Raw genomic sequence first — 23,898 nt, 5'->3', positions numbered from 1 at the left:
ACTAGGGTCCCTTCTAGCGGTGCTAAGACCAAGGGGCATTGCAGTAGTACCTTACTTGGACGACATACTGATTCAAGCGTCGTCCCTTCCACAAGCAAAGGCTCACACGGACATTGTCCTGGCCTTTCTCAGATCTCACGGGTGGAAAGTGAACGTAGAAAAAAGTTCTCTATCTCCATCAACAAGGGTTCCCTTCTTGGAACAGTAAAAGACTCCTTAGAAATGAGATCTTTCTGACAGAGGCCAGAAAATCAAAACTTCTAAACTCTTGTCAAATACTTCATTCTGTTCCTCTTCCTTCCATAGCGCAGTGCATGGAAGTAATAGGTTTGATGGTAGCGGCAATGGACATAGTTCCTTTTGCGCGAATTCATCTAAGACCATTACAACTGTGCATGCTCAGTCAGTGGAATGGGGATTATACAGACTTGTCTCCGACGATACAAGTAGATCAGAGGACCAGAGATTCACTCCGTTGGTGGCTGTCCCTGGACAACCTGTCACAGGGGATGAGCTTCCGCAGACCAGAGTGGGTCATTGTCACGACCAACGCCAGTCTGGTGGGCTGGGGCGCGGTCTGGGGACCCCTGAAAGCTCAGGGTCTTTGGTCTCGGGAAGAATCTCTTCTCCCGATAAATATTCTGGAACTGAGAGCGATATTCAATGCTCTCAAGGCTTGGCCTCAGCTAGCAAAGGCCAAATTCATACGGTTTCAATCAGACAACATGACGACTGTTGCGTACATCAACCATCAGGGGGGAACAAGGAGTTCCCTGGCGATGGAAGAAGTGACCAAAATCATTCAATGGGCGGAGGCTCACTCCTGCCACTTGTCTGCAATCCACATCCCAGGAGTGGAAAATTGGGAAGCGGATTTTCTGAGTCGTCAGACATTTCATCCGGGGGAGTGGGAACTCCATCCGGAAATCTTTGCCCAAATTACTCAATTGTGGGGCATTCCAGACATGGATCTGATGGCCTCTCGTCAGAACTTCAAGGTTCCTTGCTACGGGTCCAGATCCAGGGATCCCAAGGCGACTCTAGTAGATGCACTAGTAGCACCTTGGACCTTCAAACTAGCTTATGTATTCCCGCCGTTTCCTCTCATCCCCAGGCTGGTAGCCAGGATCAATCAGGAGAGGGCATCGGTGATCTTGATAGCTCCTGCGTGGCCACGCAGGACTTGGTATGCAGACCTGGTGAATATGTCATCGGCTCCACCATGGAAGCTACCTTTGAGACGAGACCTTCTTGTTCAAGGTCCGTTCGAACATCCGAATCTGGTCTCACTCCAACTGACTGCTTGGAGATTGAACGCTTGATCTTATCAAAGCGAGGGTTCTCAGATTCTGTCATTGATACTCTTGTTCAGGCTAGAAAGCCTGTAACTAGAAAAATCTACCACAAAATATGGAAAAATATATCTGTTGGTGTGAATCTAAAGGATTCCCTTGGGACAAGATAAAAATTCCTAAGATTCTATCCTTTCTTCAAGAAGGTTTTGGAGAAAGGATTATCTGCAAGTTCTCTGAAGGGACAGATTTCTGCCTTGTCTGTGTTACTTCACAAAAAGCTGGCAGCTGTGCCAGATGTTCAAGCCTTTGTTCAGGCTCTGGTTAGAATCAGGGCCTGTTTACAAACCTTTGACTCCTCCTTGGAGTCTCAATTTAGTTCTTTCAGTTCTTCAGGGGGTTCCGTTTGAACCCTTACATTCCGTTGATATTAAGTTATTATCTTGGAAAGTTTTGTTTTTGGTTGCAATTTCTTCTGCTAGAAGAGTTTCAGAATTATCTGCTCTGCAGTGTTCTCCTCCTTATCTGGTTTTCCATGCAGATAAGGTGGTTTTGCGTACTAAACCTGGTTTTCTTCCGAAAGTTGTTTCTAACAAAAACATTAACCAGGAGATAGTCGTGCCTTCTTTGTGTCCGAATCCAGTTTCAAAGAAGGAACGTTTGTTGCACAATTTGGATGTAGTTCGTGCTCTAAAATTCTATTTAGATGCTACAAAGGATTTTAGACAAACATCTTCCTTGTTTGTTGTTTATTCTGGTAAAAGGAGAGGTTCAAAAGCAACTTCTACCTCTCTCTCTTTTTGGCTTAAAAGCATCATCAGATTGGCTTACGAGACTGCCGGACGGCAGCCCTCCTGAAAGAATCACAGCTCATTCCACTAGGGCTGTGGCTTCCACATGGGCCTTCAAGAACGAGGCTTCTGTTGATCAGATATGTAAGGCAGCGACTTGGTCTTCACTGCACACTTTTACTAAATTTTACAAATTTGATACTTTTGCTTCTTCTGAGGCTATTTTTGGGAGAAAGGTTTTGCAAGCCGTGGTGCCTTCCATCTAGGTGACCTGATTTGCTCCCTCCCTTCATCCGTGTCCTAAAGCTTTGGTATTGGTTCCCACAAGTAAGGATGACGCCGTGGACCGGACACACCTATGTTGGAGAAAACAGAATTTATGTTTACCTGATAAATTACTTTCTCCAACGGTGTGTCCGGTCCACGGCCCGCCCTGATTTTTTAATCAGGTCTGATAATTTATTTTCTTTAACTACAGTCACCACGGTATCATATGATTTCTCCTATGCAAATATTCCTCCTTTACGTCGGTCGAATGACTGGGGAAGGCGGAGCCTAGGAGGGATCATGTGACCAGCTTGCTGGGCTCTTTGCCATTTCCTGTTGGGGAAGAGAATATCCCACAAGTAAGGATGACGCCGTGGACCGGACACACCGTTGGAGAAAGTAATTTATCAGGTAAACATAAATTCTGTTTTCATGATTTAGGTAGAACATACAATTTTAAACAACTTTCCAGTTTACTATTATCATGTGCTTCATTCTCTTGGTATTATTTGTTGAAGGGGCAGCAATGTACTACTGGTTTCTAACTGAACACATGGGCGAGCCAATGACAATCGGTATATATATGCAGCCACCAATCAGCAGCTAGAACCTAGGTTCTTTGCTGTTACTGAGCTTACCTAGATTAACCTTTCAGCAAAGAATAACAAGAGAATGAAGCAAATTAAATAACAGAAGTAAATTGAAAAGTTGTTTAAAATTGTATTCTCTGTCTAAATCATGAATATCTAATTATGACTTTACTGTCTCTTTAAGACTTGGCTGACATGTTGTTCTATAACAACACAACAGAAATGTCTTGTAATTAGAAGTATTTACTGCCTGTTTAAGCTCTGCAGCACCCACCACCCACAAATAATAAAAAAAAAAAAAAATAGCTTCTATTATTATCAGCTTGTGCAGGACATAGTTATAGCTTTTCGTATGGGAATATGGGTTACTGTGCCTGTGTGATTGTGAATGGCTACAATTTTGCTGGGAATATGTAAATATAATTTCTTGTATGTGTGCATGGGGTGCTTATAGGCTTTGCTATAAGCATATGGATTGGGGTGGCTATAGCTATTGTGTATGTGGGTGTATATGGGAGATTGTGGGTACATTTTTAAATCTCCAATCACATACTTTTCAGGAACGCATATAAGAATCCATGCAAGTGACCTTTAGCATCTGTCCAGATCTCACACACATGCAAGCAGGTTTTCTTCTCTATAATTTTATCCTCCACCTATTTAACCATGTCCTTAAATTTTTCAAACACTGTCACTCAAAGCTACTTTGTCATTATTAAATAGCTCCTTCAAAAAGAGACACTGAACTGTAAAATTGGTTCCACTTTAATGTGTTTACAATAACTTGTAACAGCTGTAGACTATTAAATGCATAGGAGTTTACTCCTTTAGGTTTATTTTAGTATTCTTAAGAAGACACCCATTTAGATTTATATATAATATATATATGTATATATATATATACAGGGAGTGCAGAATTATTAGGCAAATTAGTATTTTGACCACATCATCCTCTTTATGCATGTTGTCTTACTCCAAGCTGTATAGGCTCGAAAGCCTACTACCAATTAAGCATATTAGGTGATGTGCATCTCTATAATGAGAAGGGGGTTTGGGTCTAATGACATCAACAACTATATCAGGTGTGCATAATTATTAGGCAACTTCCTTTCCTTTGGCAAAATGGGTCAAAAGAAGGACTTGACAGGCTCAGAAAAGTCAAAAATAGTGAGATATCTTGCAGAGGGATGCAGCACTCTTAAAATTGCAAAGCTTCTGAAGCGTGATCATCGAACAATCAAGCGTTTCATTCAAAATAGTCAACAGGGTCGCAAGAAGCGTGTGGAAAAACCAAGGCGCAAAATAACTGCCCATGAACTGAGAAAAGTCAAGCGTGCAGCTGCCAAGATGCCACTTGCCACCAAGTTTGGCCATATTTCAGAGCTGCAACATCACTGGAGTGCCCAAAAGCACAAGGTGTGCAATACTCAGAGACATGGCCAAGGTAAGAAAGGCAGAAAGATGACCACCACTGAACAAGACACACAAGCTGAAACGTCAAGGACTGGGCCAAGAAATATCTCAAGACTGATTTTTCTAAGGTTTTATGGACTGATGAAATGAGAGTGAGTCTTGATGGGCCAGATGGATGGGCCCGTGGCTGAATGGTAAAGGGCAGAGAGCTCCAGTCCGACTCAGACGCCAGCAAGGTGGAGGTGGAGTACTGGTTTGGGCTGGTATCATCAAAGATGAGCTTGTGGGGCCTTTTCGGGTTGAGGATGGAGTCAAGCTCAACTCCCAGTCCTACTGCCAGTTTCTGGAAGACACCTTCTTCAAGCAGTGGTACAGGAAGAAGTCTGCATCCTTCAAGAAAAAACATGATTTTCATGCAGGACAATGCTCCATCACACGCGTCCAAGTACTCCACAGCGTGGCTGGCAAGAAAGGGTATAAAAGAAGAAAATCTAATGAAATGGCCTCCTTGTTCACCTGATCTGAACCCCATTGAGAACCTGTGGTCCATCATCAAATGTGAGATTTACAAGGAGGGAAAACAGTACACCTCTCTGAACAGTGTCTGGGAGGCTGTGGTTGCTGCTGCACGCAATGTTGATGGTGAACAGATCAAAACACTGACAGAATCCATGGATGGCAGGCTTTTGAGTGTCCTTGCAAAGAAAGGTGGCTATATTGGTCACTGATTTGTTTTTGAATGTCAGAAATGTATATTTGTGAATGTTGAGATGTTATATTGGTTTCACTGGTAAAAATAAATAATTGAAATGGGTATATAATTGTTTTTTGTTAAGTTGCCTAATAATTATGCACAGTAATAGTCACCTGCACACACAGATATCCCCCTAAAATAGCTATAACTAAAACAAACTAAAAACTACTTCCCAAAACTATTCAGCTTTGATATTAAAGAGTTTTTTGGGTTCATTGAGAACATGGTTGTTGTTCAATAATAAAATTAATCCTCAAAAATACAACTTGCCTAATAATTCTGCACTCCCCTGTGTATATATATTTTATATATATATATATATATATATATATATATATATATATATATATATATATATATATATAGTATATAGGGTGGAAAAATATCACTTTATTTACTAGTCAAGGTTAAATCTACTAGCCAGAGGAAAAATGTTTGTAGTTCACTTAATGTTGAAGATATGAAAATAAAACTAATTTTTGTACTCATCCACTGCAATTTCTTACTCGTCCAGGACTTGTGGAAAAGTCAAGTACTTATAACTTTTTACATTTTTTAAAATATATTATATGAGCGTAACTGTACTTTTACATATATTTATGTTGTGTTTTTAATGCAACTTTTTGTTTTGTTCCCCTACCCTTTACGCAAGCTCTAAAGTTGCGCTAACCCGACAAGCGTAAATCAGGATTGTGCTTCAGCGTACGAGTTTATGTCAAACTCATAATATGCACGCTATTTTGTCCGTGAGCAGAATGCAGAGAAAAACCTGATAACTCTTGCATGCACGCTACAGTTAGCATTGCACCAGTAATTTAGCCCTTAATGGAAACATTTTTTAAAGTAAACGATCCCTTTATCTTTCACTTTCCTATTTCTTCTATTTTAATAATCATAGGCCTCCCTTATTCACTTTCATTTGAAAGTTGACCACATCAAATGTGACCCTGTATCATGTTAATTGGAGTAACTGTATAAGTCCAGTGATTCAGATTAAAAAAGAACAAGAGTATAGCAATAATTAGTGATATCTTTTATTTGGACTTGTCTTTTTTTTTTTTTAAATAAATTGTTAGTCTATAAAAAAGTTATGCTACATTTTGCCAAATTTACTAGAGTTTTCTATTAGCTCTGTAGGTAAATTTTATTAAACTTAGGTGAGCAATAGCATTACACCTAACAAAGAACTATTAAACATATCAAGCACAAACCTGTACATATGATCCAAAATAAAGTGCATTGTGCAATTACAGGCACAGGGCATGAGCTTCGTTTGAAAAACACTTTTACTATCTGCTTTTAAGTTGCATTAAGATTAAACATCCTGCAAAGTACAGAATAAAATGTGTTATTTGATTATAGAAAGACATCTAAATTAAAGGGATACTATACCCACATTTTTTCTTTCATGATTCAGATAGAGCATTCAATTTTAAGCAACTTTGTCATTTACTCCTACTATCAATATTTCTTCGTACTCTTGCTATCTTTATTTAAAAAGCAGGAATGTAAAGCTTAGGAGCCAGCCTATTTAAGGTTCAGCACCCTGGATAGTGCTTGATTATTGGTGGCTACATTTAGCAAACCAATAAGCAACATAACCTAAGTTCTTGACTAAAAATGGGTCGGTTCTTAAGCTTTACATTCCTGCTTTTTAAATAAAGGATAAGCAAGAGAAATGAATAAAAATTGATAATAGGAGTAAATTAGAAAGTTGCTTAAAAAATTGCATGGTTTATCTGATTCATTAAAGAAAATAAAATGGGTTTAGTGTCCCTTTAAGCTAAAAGTAAACTAAATATAATTAAATTGCTGGTAAGTAATTTTAAGCATGTCTAAACAGATATATGTTTACTATAGATGTATTTGAATAATTAGATAGAAATAAATATGTATTTCCATATAAGAGGCGCATTCAGAAGTTTCGTGAACCTCTGAATGGGGAAGAAGGCGGCCCTTCGTGCTGCACGGCTATTTTCTTTGCCAAATTAATTCTGTTGCTGTTGCACAATAATGAATTTGGCATAAAAAGTAGTCGAGCAGCACAAAGAGCTGTCTTCTTCTGCATTCAGAAGTTCATGAAATCTCTAATCCATATATCTTTGTTGAAGTGAGTAATAGACTCCTTTTTCTGTAATATAGAACTTTTTCTTGCAGTGCTGATCTCTTACCTGGATCTGCCTTTACTTTCTATTTCCTTTTTGTTTGAATACAAGGACTAATTATATGGACTACAGCAAAAATCTGTAACTATCTGTATGAGAAGAACGCTATTACGGATCAGAGAAGTGCCCTTATATCTAGTTATCTAGTATTACTTCTAAATAGCTTAAAGGGACAGTATACACCAATTTTCATATAACTGCATGTAATAAACACTACTATAAAGAATAATATGCACAGATACTGATCTAAAAATAAAATATAAAGCCTTATAGAAGTTCCCAGTTTAGCACTGTTGAAGGGGTTAGCTATCTACAAAACATTTATGCAAAGAATAATTTAGCGTATAATGTCGCTTTAAACCAGTGTTTCTCAGTTGGTGTGCTGTGGCTAGGGTTGCCATATTGTCGCTGTAAGGAGAGACACATATGAAAAAATACATATATAAGGGTTCTGTTAATGGAATAATATTCAAACATTTCTTTAAACAGACCCTGACATATGTATTTTTTTGTTCTCCTTAAAGCAGCAATATGGCAACCCTAACTGCAGCACAAGAGAGCCAGAGGTGTGCCACCAAATTGTGATAGTAAAAAATATTTTCATCCAAAGTACAGTGCCTATTTTGCCAATTTATACAATTATATTTGTTTAAAAACATTTGCCAGCCCAATATTATTAGTGTAACATTGATTTAGAGTGCTTCAAATGCTAAAGTGCCAGTGCCACCAATTGACCATCAGTATATGACAATGAGTATATCATTAAGTACAACGGGCTGTTTGGGTTAACGTGATAGTTATTGTCGTTCGGCTTGAGAGCATGATCTAAAATCATATATGATTAATATGATTCATTCCCCCATGGGGGAGGCCCCCCACCCCCCCCAAAGTAAGCTAAAAAGATATCTTAACACTAAGCTTTAGTTTTTGTCACGTCTTACTATAAAAATATAGTAATAGAATTTGAGTTTACTCAATGTTGTTACACAAGAGTTCCAATATTAAAGGGATACTAAACCTAAATGAAGCCATCAATCAGCAAGCGCTACCCAGGTGCTGAACCAAAATTGGGCCGGCTCCTAAGCTTACATTCCTGCTTTTCAAATAAAGATACCAAGAGAATAGAGAAAAATTGATAATATGAGTAAATTAGAAAGCTGCTTAAAAAGACATGCTCTATATGAATCATGAAAGAAAACATTTGGGTTTAGTATCCTTTTAAGAACACGTGCTGCAGCATAAATTTGCATAGCCAAGTGTGCCAGTCTGAAAAAGTTTTGCAACCATTGACCTAAACTACCTAAACTATGGTTGTGACTATTTTAGGAAGTAAACTCCTGTGGTATGGACTGAATCTCACTGATTTTATTTCTCATACATTTTGGGACATTTTCTGATCTCTTATTATATTATTTTTATTTTTTGCATATATTACATTATTTTAATATATATACATGACATGCAAGATTCTTAGTTACCAGTAATATCATCACGTGACAAGACGGGATTAAACTTCATGGCGTAAAGATCTGATACAGTGACATCCCATCCGTTTCTTTTCAGAGCGTCAACCGCTGCGTCTTTCATGGCATGATTAAATGAAGAATTCTCTGGATGTGCTAAAACTATCAGTGCTTTTCTTACTGGAAAAGGAAAAAGCGAAAAACGATTAGCACACTGGCATATCTAGTTTTTGCCTAGGAAAAGAGCAATCTGGGAAATCCCTCTCCACTTAAATTTCTTGCAAATAAACTGTTACCTCCTTAAAGGGACAGTCTACAATAGAATTTTTATTGTTTTAAAAGATAGATAATCCCCCAGTTTTGCATCACCAACACAGTTAAAATAATATACTTTTTACCTCTGTGATTACCTTGTATCTAAATATATTCTGACAGCCCCCTGATCACATGACCTTTTATTTATTTATTATCTATTAACTTGCATTTAGTACTGTGTTGTGCTAACTCTTAAATACCTCCCCGGGCGTGAGCACAAGGTTATCTATATGGCCCACATGAACTAGCAGTCTCCTGTTGTGAAAAGCTAAGACTGACTGTAGTGGCTTAGAAACAGGTAGAAATGTAGAGGTTTAAATGCTATAAAGTATATTAATATATCAATGTAGGTTGTGCAAAACTGGGGAATGGGTAGTAAAGGAGTTATCTATGTTTTTAAACAATAACAATTTTAGTGTAGACTGTCCCTTTAATAACATAACTAAGATATGCTCATTGGCTTGCTATAACTGTCCCTCTATCCATCAAATACCTATTTAGCAAGACAGAGGAAAATAAGAGCAAATGCTACTGCATTTATAATTCTGATGCCATACATGATGCAGTTAAGACTGATACAGCTCAGATTGGGAATTCCTAGGAGCGTAAAGTCCCTGGAGACAGGCCATTACACAGCAGGTTGTATGAGTCTGGTAGGACCATCTGTCCCACTACTAGACCATAAGGGAAATCTGATTGATCTGTTATCAGAGTGTCACTAACCTGCCACCAAAACTGTAAAAGAAATCAGACGTGAAGAACCCTGATGTGATGCTGGGGCCTGCTGCCAAACTACCTCAAAGAATTTAACCACTGCCCCCACAAACAAAAAATCTAGCCTGAGATTAGAGCCAGTATTTAAAGAAAGATCATTTAATATTCTCATTAAACACAAACTAAATATGATATATGCCTACAGGAATCTATGTAATTTAAATTATAGGGGTTGATCACAGTTCTTTAGCTTATCAAATGATTTAGCTACACAAATCCTCACAGACTCTAATGGTAACATTTGTAGAAAAAGCATTATACAAAGATTTCTAAAGGGTTGTAATCAACCCCATAATTAAAAATATTTTAAGAAGAAAATATTCATAAAATAGCATAAACTTAAAGGGACACTGAACCCAAATGTTTTCTTTCGTGATTCAGATAGAGCACGACATTTTAAGCAACTTTCTAATTTACTCCTATTATCAAATTTTCTTCTTTCTCTTAGTATCTTTATTTGAAATGCAAGAATGTAAGTTTAGATGCCGGCCCATTGTTGGTGAAAAACCAGGGTTGTTCTTGCTGATTGGTGAATAAATTCATCCACCAATAAAAAGTGCTGTCCAGAGTTCTGAACCCACAAAAAAGCTTAGATGTCTTCTTTTTCAAGTAAAGATAGCAAGAGAACAAAGAAAAATTGATACTAGGTGTAAATTAGAAAGTTGCTTAAAAACATAATTTATGTAAGAACTTACCTGATAAATTCATTTCTTTCATATTAGCAAGAGTCCATGAGCTAGTGACGTATGGGATATACATTCCTACCAGGAGGGGAAAGTTTCCCAAACCTTAAAATGCCTATAAATACACCCCTCACCACACCCACAATTCAGTTTAACGAATAGCCAAGAAGTGGGGTGATAAGAAAGGAGAGAAAGCATCACAAATAAGGAATTGGAATAATTGTGCTTTATACCAAAAAATCATAACCACCACAAAAAAGGGTGGGCCTCATGGACTCTTGCTAATATGAAAGAAATGAATTTATCAGGTAAGTTCTTACATAATTATGTTTTCTTTCATGTAATTAGCAAGAGTCCATGAGCTAGTGACGTATGGGATAGCAGATACCCAAGATGTGGAACTTCCACGCAAGAGTCACTAGAGAGGGAGGGATAAAATAAAGACAGCCAATTCCGCTGAAAAATTAATCCACAACCCAAATCAAAAGTTTCAATTTTTATAATGAAAAAAACTGAAATTATAAGCAGAAGAATCAAACTGAAACAGCTGCCTGAAGTACTATTCTACCAAAAACTGCTTCTGAAGAAGAGAAAACATCAAAATGGTAGAATTTAGTAAAAGTATGCAAAGAAGACCAAGTCGTTGCTTTGCAAATCTGATCAACAGAAGCTTCATTCTTAAAAGCCCAGGAAGTAGAAAATGACCTAGTAGAATGAGCCGTAATCCTCTGAGGCAGGGATTAACCCGACTCCAAATAAGCATGATGAATCAAAAGCTTTAACCAAGATGCCAAAGAATGGCAGAAGCCTTCTGACCTTTCCTAAAACAGAAAAGATAACAAATAGACTAGAAGTCCTTTCTGAAATCTGAGTAGCTTCAACATAATATTTCAAAACTCTTACCACATCCAAAGAATGTAAGAATCTTTCCAAAGAATTCTTAGGATTAGGACACAAGAAAGGGACAATAATTCCTCTACTAATGTTGTTAGAATTCACAACTTTAGGTAAAAATTGAAAAGAAGACAGCAAAACCACCTTATCCTGATGAAAAATCAGAAAAAGGAGACTCACAAGAAAGAGCGGATAATTCAAAAACTGTTCTATCTGAAGAGATGTCTAAAAGGAACAATACTTTCCATGAAAGTAATTTTAATGTCCAAAGAAAGCACATGCTCAAACGGAAGAGCCTGTAAAGCCCTCAGAACCAAATTAAGACTCCAAGGAGGAAAAATTGGCTTAATGACAGGCTTGATAGGAACCAAAGCCTGAACAAAACAATGAATAACAGAAAGATAGCAATTTTTTTCTGTGAAAACAGCACAGAAAAAGCAGAGATTTGTCCTTCAAAGAACTTGCAGACAAACCCTTATCCAAACCATCCTGAAGAAACTATAAAATCCTAGGAATTCTAAAAGAATGCCAAGAGAATTTATGAGAAGAGCATGCATGACATGTAAATCTTCCAAACTCGATTATAAATCTTACTAGACACAGATTAACGAGCTGCAACATAGTATTAATCACTGAGTCAGAAGAAACTTCTATGACTAAGTACTAAGCGTTAAATTTCCATACCATCAAATTAATAATTTGAGTTCTGATGGAATAAACGAATGTTAAGATATAAGGTCTGGCCTTATGGAAGTGACCAAGATTGGCAACTGGACATCCAACAAGAACCATATACCAAAACCCTGGGTGACCGTGCTGGAGCCACCAGCAACACAAAAGATTGCTCCCTGATGATTTTGAAAAATCACTCTAAAAAGAAGAACCAGAGCGAAAAAATATAGGTAGATTGATAACTCCCAAGGAAGTGTCAAGTGCATACACTGCTTCCGCCTGAGGATTCCTGACCTGAATAGGCCCCCTGGGAAGTTCCTTGTTTAGATGAGATGCCAATCAGATCTATTTCTGGAAGCCCTCACATCTGAACAATTTGAAAAAACACATCTGGGTAAAGAGACCATTCTCCCTGGATGTAAAGCTTGATTTGACAGAGATAATCCGCTTCCAATTGTCTATACCTGGGAAATGGACCGCAGAAATTAGACAAGAGCTGGATTTAGCTCAAGCAAGTATCCGAGATACTTCTTTCACAGCTAAGGACTGAGAGTCCCACCCTGATGATTGACATACGCCACAGTTTGTGACATTGTCTGTCTGAAAAAACAATCAACGTCTCTTTCTCAAAAGAAGCCAAAACTGAAGAACTCTGAGAAATGCACGGAGTTCCAAATATTGAATGGTAATCTCGCCTCCTGAGATTTCCAAACCCTTGTGCTGACAGAGATCCCCAGACAGCCTGCCCAACCTAAAAGACTCTCGTCTGTAGTGATCATGGTCCAGGTTGAATGAACCGAAGGAGACCCGTTAAACTATATGATGGTGATCTAACCACCAAGTCAAAGATAGTTGAACATTGGGATTCAAAGATATAAAAAGTGATATCCTAGAATCCCTGCACTATTAATTCAGCATAAAAAACTGGAAAGGTTTCCTATGAAAATGAGCAAAGGGAATCGAATCCAATGCTGCAGCCATGAGACCTAAAACTTCCATGCATATAGCAACTGAAGGAAATAATAGAGACTGAAGGTTCCGACAAACGGACCCAATAAAATTGTCACTTGTCTGTTAGAGACAAAAGACATTGACACAATCTATCTGGAAACCTAAAAAAGGTGACCCTTGTCTGAGGAATCAAAGAGCTTTTGATAAAAAGATCCTCTAACCATGTCTTGAAGAAACAACAAAAGTTGAATCGTATGAGATTCCACAGAACGAAAAGACTGAGCCAGTACCACAAGACCGTCCAAATAAGGAAACACTGAGAACCTTGAAAAGATTCTTAGAGCTGTTGCTAGACCAGAAGGAAAAGCAACAAATTGGTAATGCTTGTCAAAAAAAGAGAATCTCAGAAAATGAAAATAATCTGAATGAAAACAGAAAATGAAGATATGCATCTATTGTATCTATTGAAAACAAATAATACCCTTACTGACCAAAAGGCAGAATAGACCAAATAAACACCATTCTAAAAGATGGTACACTTATGACAATTCAAAAAGATTTTCTATCTTTGGGACAATGAATAGTTTTGAATAAAACCCCCAAACCCTGTTCCTAAAATGGAACTGGTATAAATACCCCAAAAACTCCAGGTCTGAGCAGCGCCTTGAGCCCCAATGGGTGACCAGCCGCGCTTCACAAGTACCCAATACATACAGGTCTGAAACACACTTCAGGAAAGTGTGAGCCTTACTGGAATAGCTGGAATATGTTAGAGAAAAAAATACTTCTCACAGGCGGTTTTACTCTGAATCCTATTCTGTACCCAAATCTAAGAAGTTTGGACCGAATTGAACCAAACAATTTTTAAAAAAGTCTTAACCTGCCCCTTACCAGCTAAGCTGGAATAAGAACCGCACCTACATGCAAATTTGGGGAGCTGACTTTGATATTTTAAATGGCTTAAATTGAATGAAGAAAATTTCCAATTATAAACATGTTACTTGGGGAAGAATTAGGATTCCGTTCCTTAGTAAGAACAAAAACTAATATAAGTTTAAGATTTAGTCTTAGAACTCAATCTTGAAGCCCAGAGTAACAGTATAAGAATTGAATCCAATTGTGAACCAAATAATTGATTACCTTGGAAAAAAAGAAATGTGGACTTTAGAAATCAAATTAGCATTCCAAGATTGAAGTCACAAAGTTCTTCTAGCTAAAATAGCTAAAGACATAGATTAAACCTCATTTGCGAAATATCAAAAAAATGCAGACACAAATGAAATTATTAGCATGTTGATCAACTTAACAATGCTAAACAAATGATAATCCGATACTTGTTGCACTAAAGTATCCATAGCAATAAAGAGTAGAGTCCAGCACAAAGCACAAGTCCTCAAAGTGGTGAGAATATTTCCTCAGAGTGACTGCCACACTCCAATGTCATAGTACAAAAAAAGGAAGAGAGGAAATATTTCTCATTTAATCCAAGTCTTTTATGGATACAGGATCAGACAAAAAAAGACACAACGTTTCGGGGTCAATACCCCTTAGTCATGTGATAAAGTATCCAACCAGAAAGTTGAAGCAGTTGCAACATCAGCCAAATAAATTATAAGTCTAAAAAAAGTACCTGAAAATAAATAATTTTCCTTAAATAAAATACAAGTTTCCCATCTGAAGGAAAAAAAAAAAAAATACTATTTGCTATAGGAATAGTAGTATGTTAAGCAAGAGTAAAGATAGCCCCATTAACTTGGGGGATCTTTCCTCAAAACTTAAAACTAACTGCCGGCAAAGGATACAATTTAAAATCCTTAAAGAAGGAATAAAAGAAATTCCCGGCCTATTCCATTCCCTAGTATCAGGAACTTGAGAAAACCTCTGAAGAAACCACAGAAGGTTAATAAGCAGAATTTAAATGTTAGCTAGTCTTAATCAAAATAACTAGTTACTTAAATATCCAAAATAATCAACACCTTTTCAACAAAGAACTAATGTACTCTATTTAAAAATAAAAAAGTAGATTTGTTAGTGTCCATATCTGATGAAGAATATTCTGAATGAGAAAAAACACCATCAGAGAAGGATAATTCAGTATGTTGTTGGTCATTTGAAACTTCATCAACTAAATGAGAAGTTTAAAAAAGACCTAAAAATTTTATTAGAAGGCGGGATGGCAGACAAAGCCTTTAGAATAGAATCAGAAAAATATTCTTATAAATTCCTAAATATATCTTGTACATTAGATGTAAAAAGAATAGCAATATATAAAGCATAAATACTAATGGACTCTGCATGTAAAAGTTTATCATAATAACTTATTACAAACCATAGCTAAAGATAAACATTCATAACATTAAAATAAATGAACTTAGCTTTGGTAGGACTGATATCAGTCATCAGGAATCCCTCAGTATTTTCTGATACAGGAACAGTTTTTGGAATATCTTGCAATATGTAATAGAAAAAACAACATATAAAGCAAAATTATCAAATTCCTTAAATGACAGTTTCAGGAATGGGAAAAAAATGCAAACAGAACAGGCCTCTAGAAACCAGAAGCAACTAAAAAATGAGACTTAAATAATGTTAAAAATCTGGCGCCAAGAATGACGCCCACATATTTTTTGGCGCCAAAAACGTCTGCAACAAACACGAGAGCCAAAAATGACGCAACTACGTGAAAACTTCCGGCGTCAACTACGACGCCGGAAATGACGTCATTGACGTCAAACGTCAATCTCTCGCCAAAAAAGTCTCGCGCCAAAAATGACGCAATAAATTCTAGCATTTTTTGCACCTGCGAGCCTAACAGCCCGCAATTTAAAGGAAAAAAGTCAATTGAAAATTTAGGTAAAAAAAATATTTTTAATTCATATGCATTTTCCCAAAAAAAATGAAACTGACAGTCTGAAAGAAGGAAAATAAACTGATTGACCTGAATCATGGCAAATATAAGTATAAAACATATATTTAGAACTTTACATATAAAGTGCCAAACCATAGCTGAGTGTGTCATAAATAAAAGATAAGACTTACTTACCCAAAGACACTCATCTACATAAAGTAGATAGCCAAACCAGTATTGAAACGAGAATCAGTAGAGGTAATGGTATATAAGAGTATATCGTCGATCTGAAAAGGGAGGTAGGAGAAGAAATCTCTACGACCGATAACAGAGAACCTATGAAATAGATCCCCTAGAGGAAGACCATGGTATTCAAATAGGCAATACTCTCTTCACATCCCTCTGACATTCACTGCACTCTGAGAGGAAAACCGGGCTTCAGCCTGCTGCGAATCGCATATCAACGTAGAAATCTAGCACAAACTTACTTCACCACCTCCATGGGAGGCAAAGTTTGTAAAACTGAATTGTGGGTGTGGTGAGGGGTGTATTTATAGGCATTTTAAGGTTTGGGAAACTTTGCCCCTCCTGGTAGGAATGTATATCCCATACGTCACTAGCTCATGGACTCTTGCTAATTACATGAAAGAAATTTCATGCTCTATCTGAATCACTAAAGAAAAAAATTGGGTTCAGTGTCCCTTTAAGTGAAGACTGCATGTTAGTAAAGGATAGGCAAATTAACCGCCCTTTAAAAAACAGTTTGAATTACTGATTTATCTTCACTTTGAACCTGTTAACCTCTTCTATTTTTTTGCATGTTTGTATTTCTTAAAGTGATAATAAATCCTAGCATTTGTGAAATGATAGGATTTACCAGTGGAAAAAATAAAGGGGACTTTCAGTCATGAAAAGGGTTGCCAGCTGTGCTTCATAAAAATACCGGACAACCTATAGGAGATTGGATACGAGACGTAGCTGGGTTCACACAATGTCTCCACAAAAGCTCAACCTTAGGCCCCACACTTGATTCCACCACATATATTTTTCACAACTAAGCAGTCATTTTAACCCCTTGGTTGCCAGTAACACATGTACAGAGCAGTGATGTGACCCCCTTCGCTGCTAGAGGTACGCACCCAGCAATGATTGAACACCCCCATAGTTGCCTGTAACACATATAATAGAAAATGACAGTGTAACTTCTTTTTAAGTCATATTTATAATGCATAAAGGCCAAGAAGGCCCTTTATATTTAGCTGACAGGGGTCTTTAAGTGTCCAGTATTTTTGTACAGATTTTACTGGACAGCCTGCTAAAATACTGGACTATCCGGTTCAATACTGGACACCTGGCAACCCTAGTCATACAGTATTAAATACTTCATGCTGAAAGTTCCTTTCTTTGTCTACAGCGTTTGCTGCGGTGAGCGCCTCAGACAGCCCACGGCAGAACGCTATTTTGCTGTGAGGTGATCTTAGCCAATAGCGTGCTAGCTATCCGGTATGTCTCCACCTGGCCCGCACGGCTATTGGAAATGTCACCTCAGAGCAAAATAGCGTTCTGCTGTGGGCTGCCTGAGGAGCTCAGTGGGGTGAACGCTACAGACAAATAAAGGAATTTTCAGCGTTAAGTATTTTATACTTCATGACTAAAAATCACCTTCATTTGTTCCACTGGTAAATCCTAGCGTTTCACAAACACTAGGATTTACTATCACTTTAATAAGAGGGTGAAATAGGTTCATTGATACAAATCTTGTACCAAATGACATTAAAATTCATACAAAGTAGTTTAATAATTATTTTCATAGATTAGTAAATCATCTTTAACCACAAATTGTGGTAGAAGCATATTGCGATACAGTACAATATTAGTTAAAATTGTGCTAAATAAAATGTAATAAATGTGTAAAATACAGGTCTATAATACACTATCAAAGATGAATATATTTATAAAATAATATGTTAGTTATAGCGTAAAACATGTAAACTTGGTAAAAAAGGAAAAATAATAATTAAAATAATAATAAAAATACAACTACTAATAATACAAATAATAAAATGGCTGAGTTATGTAGATGCAGTACAAAGCCATAAAGGTTGTCCTGCTCCTATACAGAGTCAGGCTTTAATATTAGCATTCCAAATAATGTAAAACTAACTTGGCATTAGAATGAATAAAGGACAAATCCATGGTGTTGCTCACTTACCAGTCATGGTTCAAGATGCAGATATTTCTAGCACAGATGGAAATCCTTGTCCTTTATTTAGTGAGAGGTCTTTTTTTCCCCCCTCTAACAAAACTAAAAATCATAAAGTCATAACAGTGCTTGCTTATATATAGTCTACGTCCAGCCCATTCAGTTAAACCTATAGAACTATTTTGTCACCATGACACAGGTAAAAGTGAGGGAGGGTCAGGTTTGACAAGACGGATAAGGAAACACTCCCTGTATAGCACTAGGTATAGAAAAACATCCATCAGATTCTATACTGGGAGAATGCAGCCTTTTGTCAGGAAATAGACCATTTGTTTTAGCTGGTCCTTATCTAGCGTTAGCAAACATTACTAAGAGCAAAAAAACCTTATATCGTATTATATATTATGTGGTTTACAATAGTTACTGCATTACTATTTGTAATATACCAGAACTACACTAAATTGTGTTTATTCACTTTTGTTTTCTGCGACAAATCTGAGTAATATTATAGTGGCTAAAAGTGTTCTTGTGGGTTATATTTTATTATATTCCGCCATTGTTTCTATGTTCACCTATTGTTGCATAATGTTGTGCATTCTTGCTACTTAAAATAGACATTGAACGCCTCTTGCTTTTGTGTAAACTTCTGCTTTGGCACACACTCCCTAGAGAGGCCATTCAGTAATTTCTTTAACTTAGGTTTTAAAAATGCTGCAAATTAAATTGCTATGAGGTGATCTTAGCCAATAGCATGCTAGCTATCCGGTATGGCGCCAGCTAGCCCGCACGGCTATTGACTAAGAGGTGGAAACGTCACCTTACAGCAAAATAGCGTTCTGCCGTGGGCTGCCTGAGGAGCTCAGTGCGATGAACGCTACAGACAAATAAAGGAATTTTCTGCATGAAGTATTTTATACTTCATGACTGAAAATCCCCTTAATTTGTTCCACTGGTAAATCCTAGCGTTTCACAAACACTAGGATTAACTATCACTTTAATAAGAGAGAAACAAATTAGCCAGTGTAAGTAACTTGCAACGTTTTGAAAATGTATCTTAGAGAATTTTCTTTTTGGCCTCTCTAAGACACATGGAACAAGAAAAATTTTCATACAAAAAACAAAAACAAAACGAAAGGTGTTTAATGTACCATTGGTTTCCCAGTCGCCAAGCAAACAGCAGAATATAACAGTTTAGGCCCCATCTTCTCTTATTTTTGTTCTTATGCTTGTGAGGTGTGTCACTGTTTACCAATAATGCAGTGGGAGTTCTGCATATCAGCCAATGAGCATCATTAAAGGGCTATAAAATACGTTAGAGCATATTATTATTGTACTATTTTTGTCTATGTGTTTAACCTCTGTAAAAGGGATAAAACCCATAGTTAAAGTAAGCTCCAGAGCAGCAATGCACCACTGGGAGCTAGCTGGTCACATTATGGTGAGCCAACGACAAGAGACAAATGTAAGTAGCCACCAATTACTATCTAGTGTTGCTGCTACTGAGTAAATGTACATATGCTTTTCAACAAAGGATGCCATGAAAACATTCAGCCTCTCTACCCTCACTATAAATACTATTTAATAACGTAAGGACTGGTGAGGCGAGAGAGGCTGAAGACGCTCTATGGAGCCTAAAAAAAAAACATACCTCACTTGCGCTACAGTTAGCGCACCACTCGTAATCTAGCCCACATTATTACTAGATCACACTAACATGTTGTAGAGCAAGGTAGATCTGTTGTTATGTTTTGGGCACACAGGACGGACTGACAGTTTTAGTATTTCTAGTTACATAATTCTTAGACAGCCCTTGGTCATTTATCTCCACCCTTGTGTGTTTGGTGCAATTGTCTCTGTTTTGAGCAGAACAATATGCAACACATGGAATGTTAAACAAAAGACATTTGAAGTTACATTACTTGACAAACCAGGATGACTGACCACTCACCTGCATCTTAATGGCAGATCAGGCCCTTAAAGGGACATTAAACCCAAACATTTTCGTTCATGAGTCGGATAGAGAATACAATTTTAAAGAATAATAACCACAAAATTTTCTTTTATGATTCAGTTAGAACATACAATTTCAAACAACTTTCCAATTTAATTCTATTATCAAATTTTCTTCATTCTCTTATTATCCATTGCTGAAGGAGCAGCATTGCACTACTGACAGGAAGCTGAAAATATCTATTTAGCCAATCTCAAGAGACAAATGTGTGCAGGCACCAATAAGCAGCAGCTCTCACTAGTGTATGATATGTGCATATTCATTTTTTAACAAGGGATACTAAGAGAACGAAGCACATTTGAAAATAGAAGTGAATTTAAAAGTGTCTTTAAATGACCTGATCTGTCTGAATCATGCACGTTTAATTTTGACTTTCCTATCCCTTTAAACAACATTCCAATTTACTTCTATTACATAATTTGCTTCATTCTTTAGATATTCTTTGCTAAATAAATAGCAATGCACATGGGGGAACAATCACATGAGGCATCTATGTGCAGCCACCAATCAGCAGCTACTAAGCCTATCTAGATATGCTTTTCAGCAAAGGATATCAAGAGAATTAAGCAAAATAGATAATAGAAGTAAATTAGAAAGTTGTCTAAAATTGCATGCTCTTATGATAAATTACTAACAGTAACAGACCCGGAAAGCAGATATATAATACTGAAAATAAAAATTTTGAACTCAATATACACCATCTGTAACCTCTATGCCCCTAATGTAATTGATCAATGGTTCTGGAACTCTCTCCAGCCTAAAATTCTCCAGGTAGCAGAGGGTCACGTGATATTGGCCGGAGATTTTAACATGTCTCCCCGTTTCCCTCTGGACAGACTTTAGGCTCAGGGTTTCACAAAGGAAGACTAAAAAAGATAACCTAGAAACAAAGCTCTTCAATACTATCTCCCTAAATCTGACAGTTAGAGATGTGTGGAGGGCTCAGAATCCAGATAGCAAGAATTATACCTGCTACTCAAAAGCTTCCAAATCTTTATCAAGAATCGATCTCTTCTTAATTACCGACAGTTTATATCATACTGGGGCTAAGGCGGCAATTTCAGAAATCTGTATTTCAGATCATGCCCCTATAATGTTGGATATTCCAACTCAGAATCTTCGTCCAAAAGGAGCACGCTTTTTTACCCAAAATATCTTGGTAAAAATTTAAAATATAAAAATTGGCTCAAAAATAAGATGGAAGAATTCTTTAAATTAAATGAGGGCTCAGTACCCAGTCCATCGATCATTTGGGAGACAGCGAAAGCCATTTTAAGGGGAGACATTATTGCTTACACGGCAAAAATTAAGCGTGACTCTCGAGTAAAGGAGAGACAGATGACAGCTATGGTAGCTAATGCATATAATAGATACCTTAGTTCCCCTAGTGAGTAAAATTGGAGAAGATACATCAAAGCAAAACAGGAACAAGATACCTTTATAACCGCTCATACTGTACAAGCAGAATTAAAATACCAATCTAGACTTTATAAATACGGCAACAAATCTGGTAAATTACTATCTAAATTGGTGAAAAACTCTAGACAATCCAATACAATCAAATCTTTACAGGTTGAGAAGAATCGGCTTACCACAACTGAGGAAATCTCAGAATCCTTTTTTCAGTACTATAAATCTATTTATTCACCTTCCTCGATTGAGACGGGAGCACAGGATAGATTCTGGGAAAATCTACCAATTACAAGATGTAACGATGAATTTAACGCTACCTTAAATGCCCCAATTACTGAGTTAGAAGTTTCACAAACAATTCAAGCGCTAAAATTTGAGAAAGCCCCAGGCCCAGACGCAATACCGAATGAATTTTATAACAATCTAGAATCTTCGATTACCCCTCACTTGACTAAACTCTATAATTTTTATTTTTCGGAAAATGCTCAAATTTCCCCTTGTTTTGTAGAATCTCACACCATCCTCATTCTCAAACCAGGAAAAAATCCACATAATAGGGAATCGTATAGACCGACTGCATTACTAAACACGGATTATAAGATATTTACCTCCATCCTAGCTAAGAGATTGCAAAAAAGGTTATCTGAGATCATTCATAGAGACCAGGTGGGGTTTTTACTCAAACGAAGCTCAGCCGCCAAAATTAGACAACTCCTAATGGTTATCGACTATTTTAAGAACTCAGAGGACAGGCTGACCATAAACTATCCGGATGCGGCAATATTAGCAATTGACGCTGAGAAAGCGTTCAATAGGATTAGCCATGAATATTTACTTGATACATTAGATCGCTTCGGACTGAGGAATAATTTCCTTAACTTAATTAAAAATATTTGCTCACACTCATCTACCAGTATAGTCATACACGGGATGGTGTTGAAGAAAATAAGATTAGAAAAAGGTACACGGCAAGGCTGCCCACTCTCGTTGCTATTATTCGATCTAGCAATCGAACCGCTAGCCATCAAAATAAGACAACTAATTGAAGGTATTAGAATCTTCAAAAAGGAGGTTAAGGTGGCATTATATGCAGACGATTTATTGGTGTATACAGGGAGTGCAGAATTATTAGGCAAATGAGTATTTTGACCACATCATCCTCTTTATGCATGTTGTCTTACTCCAAGCTGTAAAGGCTTGAAAGCCTACTACCAATTAAGTATATTAGGTGATGTGCATCTCTGTAATGAGAAGGGGTGTGGTCTAATGACATCAACACCCTATATCAGGTGTGCATAATTATTAGGCAACTTCCTTTCCTTTGGCAAAATGGGTCAAAAGAAGGACTTGACAGGCTCAGAAAAGTAAAAAATAGTGAGATATCTTGCAGAGGGATGCAGCACTCTTAAAATTGCAAAGCTTCTGAAGCGTGATCATCGAACAATCAAGCGTTTCATTCAAAATAGTCAACAGGGTCGCAAGAAGCGTGTGGAAAAACCAAGGTGCAAAATAACTGCCCATGAACTGAGAAAAGTCAAGCGTGCAGCTGCCAAGATGCCACTTGCCACAAGTTTGGCCATATTTCAGAGCTGCAACATCACTGGAGTGCCCAAAAGCACAAGGTGTGCAATACTCAGAGACATGGCCAAGGTAAGAAAGGCTGAAAGACGACCACCACTGAACAAGACACACAAGCTGAAACGTCAAGACTGGGCCAAGAAATATCTCAAGACTGATTTTTCTAAGGTTTTATGGACTGATGAAATGAGAGTGAGTCTTGATGGGCCAGATGGATGGGCCCGTGGCTGGATTGGTAAAGGGCAGAGAGCTCCAGTCCGACTCAGACGCCAGCAAGGTGGAGGTGGAGTACTGGTTTGGGCTGGTATCATCAAAGATGAGCTTGTGGGGCCTTTTCGGGTTGAGGATGGAGTCAAGCTCAACTCCCAGTCCTACTGCCAGTTTCTGGAAGACACCTTCTTCAAGCAGTGGTACAGGAAGAAGTCTGCATCCTTCAAGAAAAACATGATTTTCATGCAGGACAATGCTCCATCACACGCGTCCAAGTACTCCACAGCGTGGCTTGCAAGAAAGGGTATAAAAGAAGAAAATCTAATGACATGGCCTCCTTGTTCACCTGATCTGAACCCCATTGAGAACCTGTGGTCCATCATCAAATGTGAGATTTACAAGGAGGGAAAACAGTACACCTCTCTGAACAGTGTCTGGGAGGCTGTGGTTGCTGCTGCACGCAATGTTGATGGGTGAACAGATCAAAACACTGACAGAATCCATGGATGGCAGGCTTTTGAGTGTCCTTGCAAAGAAAGGTGGCTATATTGGTCACTGATTTGTTTTTGTTTTGTTTTTGAATGTCAGAAATGTATATTTGTGAATGTTGA

General features: G+C 37.5%; 1 protein-coding gene across 1 annotated transcript in view; it reads right to left on the bottom strand.

Moving 5' to 3' along the window:
• The window catches only part of LOC128646053 (NAD(P)H dehydrogenase [quinone] 1-like), a 57,319-nt gene extending 39,086 nt beyond the window's left edge, over positions 1 to 18,233 (bottom strand). Inside the window, exons 1-2 of the mRNA XM_053699471.1 lie at positions 18,085 to 18,233; positions 8,751 to 8,915 (exon numbers count right to left, since the gene is read on the bottom strand). Of these exons, the coding sequence (XP_053555446.1) occupies positions 8,751 to 8,915; positions 18,085 to 18,091 (172 nt within the window). The 5' untranslated portion in view covers positions 18,092 to 18,233. The remainder of the gene's footprint in view (positions 1 to 8,750; positions 8,916 to 18,084) is intronic.
• Positions 18,234 to 23,898: the final 5,665 nt, after the last annotated feature.

Source organism: Bombina bombina, chromosome 1, assembly GCF_027579735.1.
Source record: "Bombina bombina isolate aBomBom1 chromosome 1, aBomBom1.pri, whole genome shotgun sequence".
In the NCBI taxonomy this organism is placed as follows: domain Eukaryota; kingdom Metazoa; phylum Chordata; class Amphibia; order Anura; family Bombinatoridae; genus Bombina; species Bombina bombina.
The sequence above is the reverse complement of the archived record's forward strand: the minus strand, read 5'-3'. Positions and strand labels throughout refer to the sequence as shown.